This window comes from Lagopus muta, chromosome 14 (assembly GCF_023343835.1).
Source record: "Lagopus muta isolate bLagMut1 chromosome 14, bLagMut1 primary, whole genome shotgun sequence".
Lineage (NCBI taxonomy): Eukaryota > Metazoa > Chordata > Aves > Galliformes > Phasianidae > Lagopus > Lagopus muta.
In genome coordinates this window covers 9,727,014-9,733,262 of record NC_064446.1, presented here as the reverse complement: position 1 = coordinate 9,733,262, position 6,249 = coordinate 9,727,014, and the positions used below count along the sequence as shown (strand labels likewise).

The 6,249-nt window shown below is 49.3% G+C and overlaps 1 protein-coding gene across 1 annotated transcript; it reads left to right on the top strand.

The window, feature by feature from the left end:
* The first annotated feature begins 3,427 nt into the window (after nucleotides 1-3,427).
* Nucleotides 3,428-5,769, top strand: DRD1 (dopamine receptor D1). The gene is made up of 2 exons (XM_048960156.1): nucleotides 3,428-3,522; nucleotides 4,215-5,769. The coding sequence occupies exons 1-2, from the start codon at nucleotides 3,510-3,512 to the stop codon at nucleotides 5,576-5,578; spliced, it is 1,377 nt and encodes a 458-aa protein (XP_048816113.1). The 5' UTR covers nucleotides 3,428-3,509; the 3' UTR covers nucleotides 5,579-5,769.
* The last annotated feature ends 480 nt before the right edge of the window (nucleotides 5,770-6,249 follow it).

Here is a 6,249-nt window from a genome sequence, read left to right as displayed (position 1 = left end):
TTTTGTGTGTGTGCTGTTTGATAGATTAAAGCACGCTTATCTCTGAACGCAAGCTTTGGATTCTGTTCAGCTCTGGCTCAGTCTTCTAGCAGCTAATTACTGTTTGGATTAAGATCATTTGGATCAAGGTGCTACTCTATGTGTATTTTCAAATCTTCATGCCAACCCAGTGGGCGTTTCTCCAAAAAGAGTCTCAGAGGAGCTACGGATGTTTTGTAGGGTGGTAGCAGAGACACATGAGATTTCCTTTCCTGGGTATTGCTTTGATTTCAGCAGTGGTTGAAAAGCATTAAACAAAATCAAGCAGCTGTTACATGTGGGGGCATAGGGAAAATTAAACCAATTTTCTGTGTATTTCTGGGTCTTACACACCTGCACCGTTGTCCCATTGCTGGCAGCTTTGGGCAAGCTCTGATCTGGATGTGAGCTGATCCTTCAGTGCTGTATGAGGGCACATCAGCTGGAGAGCAGCAAAAAGCAAATCCAACCCATCCTTTGCAGAAATGGCTCCCAGAGCTGTGCCAGCTGGCTGCCTGATCCCACCGCTACATTTACCTGAACAGCAATAAGGGTTTAATGGATCTCACTTTTGTGCCTCACTGGGGTATGACTATTAAGTCATGAAAGTTTTAAAAGCTCACAAATTAGCTGAAGTGGCAAATGAGCACAGCAGGGTGCCCTGTTTGAAAGGGGAGGGTTTGCAACCTGCAGAGCGGTTTAAGGGGCTGAGCTGTGATGGCCTCAGCTGAGCCAGACCTGAATTTCATCCACAAATGATCACATGAAATTAGGGATGAGATATGAGAAAGACTGGCTGCTGGAATGAATATTGAATTAAATGAATGGAGAATGTGAGAATGTTCTCAGTGTCTTCTTATGAAGGCGATGTTCCCCTCGTCCCAGGGTTTCTGCTCCAAAGCAGCAGTGTGCTGCATTTTCAGGAGATAAGTACGTGCAGTAAATCTCACCTGTGCTGTGCTTTGAGGAGAAAAGGAGAAAAAAAAGCCCTCAAAATTATAAAAGGAAAGCTCAGAATGACTTTCATTAGGCATTGCTATTACTGAAAAACAAAGCACACTTTTTGTCTTTTTCATCCTCCTCTGGGGATGAACGATGATTAAAGAACAGGATCATAAGGAGGGATGAGACCTGCTGAGAAGGAATTAAAAATGAGAGAAAGAGAGAGGGGAAGGGAAAGCAAGCATCTTAGTTAGCTAGTCAGGGTTAGTTTAGCACTGTATCCACACTAACTGACATTATGAAAAATTATAGCTGGCATATAAACAACTTCAGTAATGCTGAAACCCAGGAAATGCATCCTGACAACTTAGTGAACTTATTTGTTCTTCTTGGGGGTTTCAACCCCCCCACCCCGTGATGTTTATCTTCATTTTCTGATACATTTGTTTGAGGTGAGGTTATGACACAAAGGTAGCAACTTGCAAATCATTGTGTTCATCTGCTTTCGTTGGCTCTCGTGGCTCAGGTAAGACAGAAAAATCCCTTCTGTAGAACGAAAGGGCTCGAGATGTAACCGCTCTGCTTTTCAGTCCTTACTGCTGAACCGGAGTGATTTTTGTAAAGAAGAAAACACGATCTGAAACGACACATTTTTGCGGGCAGGTGAACTCCTCTGCGAGTTTTCTCTCGCAGACAGAAGGGGATCTGCCCAGAGCTGACATCTGCCATCAGGAGGTGCAGCTCCGGGGTTGTCGGCAGCTCCAGAGCCGCAGCTCTGCTGTCCTCACTCCTGCTCTGGGACATCGGTCAGGAGCCGGCTCCTCAGGCACCGGAACGGCCTGGGGAAACCGCCCTTGAGGCGATATGTAGGGACAGCGATGCCCTCCGTCTGCTACAGAGATCCAGGTTTGAAGTTTGCTCGTGGATTTTCTCTGAACCTCTTCAGCGGTGATCTCAAGGACCCGTTTCTCGGAGCCGCTCCCTGAGGTTCCTCCCTGTCCTCTCCCCGCCGAACCGGCCGAGCCGTCCGGGGGAAGCGGCGGGGCGGGACAACAGGAGCATCCCTGCCCCGCGCCCCTGGGGCTGCCGTGCGCTCCGCTCCGGCGGGGGGGCGCGGGGCCGCGGCCGCCCAGGAGAGGGAGCCCAGTGGCCGCGGCTGCGCCGGGAGCCGCGGGGGCGCGGGGCGGCGGGGAGGTGGCGCGGAGCCGAGCGGGGGGGGGGGAGCGGAGCGAAGGGGAGCGGAGCGGAGCGCTGCCCCGGCTGCCGATCGCCGTCACCCCGGGCCGACCCGAGCATCCCGCTCCGGTAAGTACTCTGCTTTGCCGGGTGCCGAGTACGCTCCGGGCTGTCGGTGCTCCCCGAGCTATTGGTGCTCGTCTGGGGTGCCTCGGGCTGCAGCCCGCCGCCTGCACCGCTGCGAGCATCGCCCAGCCATAAGTTGGGTGCCGGTACTTACTTTGCTCGTCAATGAATGGGGCTCGGCTGGCTCGCAGCGCCGAGGCATCGCGCAGCGTCCCGCAGCTCGGCGGGGCAAAGTGATCCCGTGTGCGCTCAACGCCCGCAGCCCGGCTTTGCTCAGCGTCCTGCTTATTCCCCGAGAAAGCGGAAAAATCGGGGAGAAGCGGCCCAAGGAAAGCTGCGTCCGAGCGACGATGTGAAAGCAGGAGAAGGGGGGCTGCTCTGCGCCCTCTGCGTGCCTTCACCCTGTCTTCCTCTTGTCTTAATCCTTTAGGAAGGAGACGCCGGACGGACAGAGCTCTCTCAGGGGCGATGCTGCCGAGCCCTGCCCCCGGCAGGAGGAAGTCTGTGGCGCCGGGGCCGCCCTCCCGGGCGAACGGAGGAAAAGCCCCCGGCACCGGAGATGCGTGGCCCGGGAGAGCGTGAAGAGCTGCTCCGCCTGCATTGTTATTAAAGGGAAAAGCATGCTAGAGCCGGCTGCTCCGACGGCCGGAGCGCAGCCCCTCTGAGCAGGAGGTGAGATTATCCCGTGCTGCCATGGAGAGCTATAACCTGGCAGAGAAGCACTAAAGCCACTCGTCCCTGCTGGAAGAGGAAGCACTCTTGGCACCACCGCCTTCGTGCAGAGGGGAGCTCACTCAGGTCCTTCTTCCTCCTCTCTCCCTTTTTTTCACCCTTCAGAGAACGACAGAAGAAAGAAAGAAACAACTGCGACTTGGCTCTTGCTGGTGCTGGGAATACTGTGCCTTTTGCCTGGGATGATTCCCTCTGATGGGATGTACAAAGCGCCACCGGGACCGAGCCAGCCAACAAAGTTTGCAAAGCAATCTATGGGGTCCATGGGATGGAGGTAGCTGGGCACACGCTGATGAGGTCAGTCACACACTGCCCACCAACGCTGCTCCACTGCTGGCTGCAGGACTAACTCCTGGGGACTAAACTTTTGCAGCTCATCCTTTGCCGATTGACGCTTTCAGGGAACAACACATGCCTGCACCTGATGCAATGCTGGGTTTGTTTGTAAGATTTGCTATGCAATTCCAAACCTAAATGAGGAGAAGAAGTGGCCCTGCATCCCAGAGCAAACAGAAATGAAGCTGAAAGGTAGGAGCCAGAATTTCTCGTTTCAATAAAACTAAATAATCTGAGCTACTGAAAACCTTTAAAACACACCTGCTGTATGCTTGTTTCCTTTGTCTCTGGAAGTGTAAAACTTGAAACAAAGTGAAGAATTGCTCGCTGATGCTGCCCAGAAGCAGAGAACTGGTGGATTTTGTAAAGGAGTGTGCTGAGGAGGAAAGATGGGGTGTTTAATCAGTGAGACATTTAGGGAACCAAAGCAGAGGAAAAGCACCTCATACAGCACGCATCAGTAAATATGAAGGGCTAGTGCAATGGACGCTGGAAACACTCGATCAATAGTCTATTTAAGTGGGAATATGCAAGCATGAAAAAGTGATTGCTTTCCTGTCTGTGGGGTATATTCGCAGAGGACAGCAGCAGAACATTTGCAGGTGAGCTGTCTGAATTAAGCTGCTTCATGCTGGGGTGGTGCACTGTGTTCTTGAAGGGATTGCTTAAAAACCCCTCTGTGGAGGTGACTGTATTTGTGCATTTTCAGTTCCTGCTCATAGAGCTTTCAATGTCGTTCAGGGAGATTCAGAGTGGATGAAGTCCATCTGGGCTTGAGGGGACCATAACCAAGAGCCTTTGGTCTGTTCGGACATCTCGTGTCTGCTATCTGTAAGGAAAGGAGCTGATGTCGTCATGAAAATCATGATGTGATTTTCCCTCAGGAGAAACTATGACTTGGAACGACACCACTATGGATGGGGAAGGGTTGCTTGTGGAAAGGGACTCTTCCTTTCGGATCCTCACGGGCTGCTTCCTCTCGTTGCTGATCCTCTCCACGCTGCTGGGAAACACGCTGGTCTGCGCAGCTGTCATTAGGTTTCGCCACCTCAGGTCCAAAGTGACCAACTTCTTTGTCATCTCCTTGGCCGTGTCAGACCTCTTGGTGGCGGTTTTGGTCATGCCTTGGAAAGCTGTGTCAGAGATCGCTGGTTTCTGGCCTTTTGGTTCATTTTGCAACATCTGGGTGGCCTTTGATATTATGTGCTCAACAGCCTCCATCTTAAACCTCTGTGTCATTAGTGTGGACAGATACTGGGCCATCTCCAGCCCATTCAGGTACGAGAGGAAAATGACCCCCAAGGCAGCCTTCATCATGATCAGTGTGGCGTGGACTTTGTCTGTGTTGATTTCCTTCATCCCTGTGCAGCTCAACTGGCACAAGGCTACAACCACGAGCTTTTTGGACCTGAATGCCAGTTTAGAAGGTATAAGCATGGACAACTGTGATTCTAGCCTAAACAGGATGTATGCCATCTCCTCTTCTCTAATTAGCTTCTATATACCTGTGGCCATCATGATAGTAACCTACACAAGGATATACCGGATTGCTCAGAAGCAAATACGACGAATTTCAGCTTTGGAGAGAGCAGCAGTGCATGCCAAGAACTGCCAGAACACAAGTGGCAACAGAAGCAGCATGGACTGTCAGCAACCTGAGAGCAACTTCAAAATGTCCTTCAAGAGGGAAACAAAGGTTCTAAAGACTTTGTCGGTGATCATGGGGGTGTTTGTGTGCTGCTGGTTGCCATTTTTCGTGTTGAACTGCATGATTCCCTTCTGCGAGCCCACCCAACCGTCCAAGGGAGCAGAAGCTTTCTGCATTAACTCCACCACCTTTGACGTTTTTATTTGGTTTGGATGGGCTAATTCTTCCCTAAACCCCATCATTTATGCCTTCAATGCTGATTTCCGCAAGGCATTTTCCACCCTGCTAGGATGCTACAGGCTCTGCCCCACGTCCGGCAATGCTATAGAGACTGTTAGCATTAACAACAACGGAGCAGTTGTTTTTTCAAGCCAACATGAGCCCAAAGGCTCCAGCCCCAAAGAGTCGAATCTGGTTTATCTGATCCCACATGCAATCATCTGTCCGGAAGAAGAACCTCTAAAAAAGGAGGAAGAAGGTGAACTATCTAAGACCTTGGACAAAATGTCTCCAGCACTGTCGGGTATTTTGGATTATGAAGCTGACGTTTCTTTGGAAAAGATCAATCCCATTACACAAAATGGGCAGCATAAAACCTGAACAGGAAGGTGTACCCAGCAAAACATAATAGTGTACAATGTGATAATCTTTAACAACAAAAAAAAAGATACGTTTTTTTGTATGAAACTAAGCTCTAGGGAGAAGTACACATCTACATAAAGCCCTGAATGGATTTTCCTGGCGTTAAATTTAATATTTAAAACACTAAACAGCAACAAGGTACTGAAAATTGGTTAGAAAGATGGATGTTAAACCGTGCTGTTCATACTGAGGAATATACACAGGTTTGGATACAGTGCAGTGATAAAATAATACTGCTTCTCCTCTGCACCTAGAGAGGCCAATTTCTTGCTTGAAGTGAGGCAGAAGATAAATGTTAAGTATTTAAAGATTCATGTTTACTAGAATATAAAGGATTGCTGTGTCTTGTGATAGTGGGTGTTAACAGGTCCTAATTAAAGGCTGAGGGATTGTAAAGGGAGGTAGAGGCCTTCTTAAAATTATTTCTGAAAAAATAATTGAGCCTTATAGTGAGAATGGTTATTTTTAAAGCTTCGGGAGTTAACACGTTGATACTGGTTTTATTTATTTATTGTTTTAAATTGATATTTTTCATATGTTATTACAGATCTAGCTTTATTTATGTTATTTAAGATGTCTAAATGATGGGATATTTTTGGAGTGTCATTACTGCATTGTGGCCAGACAAC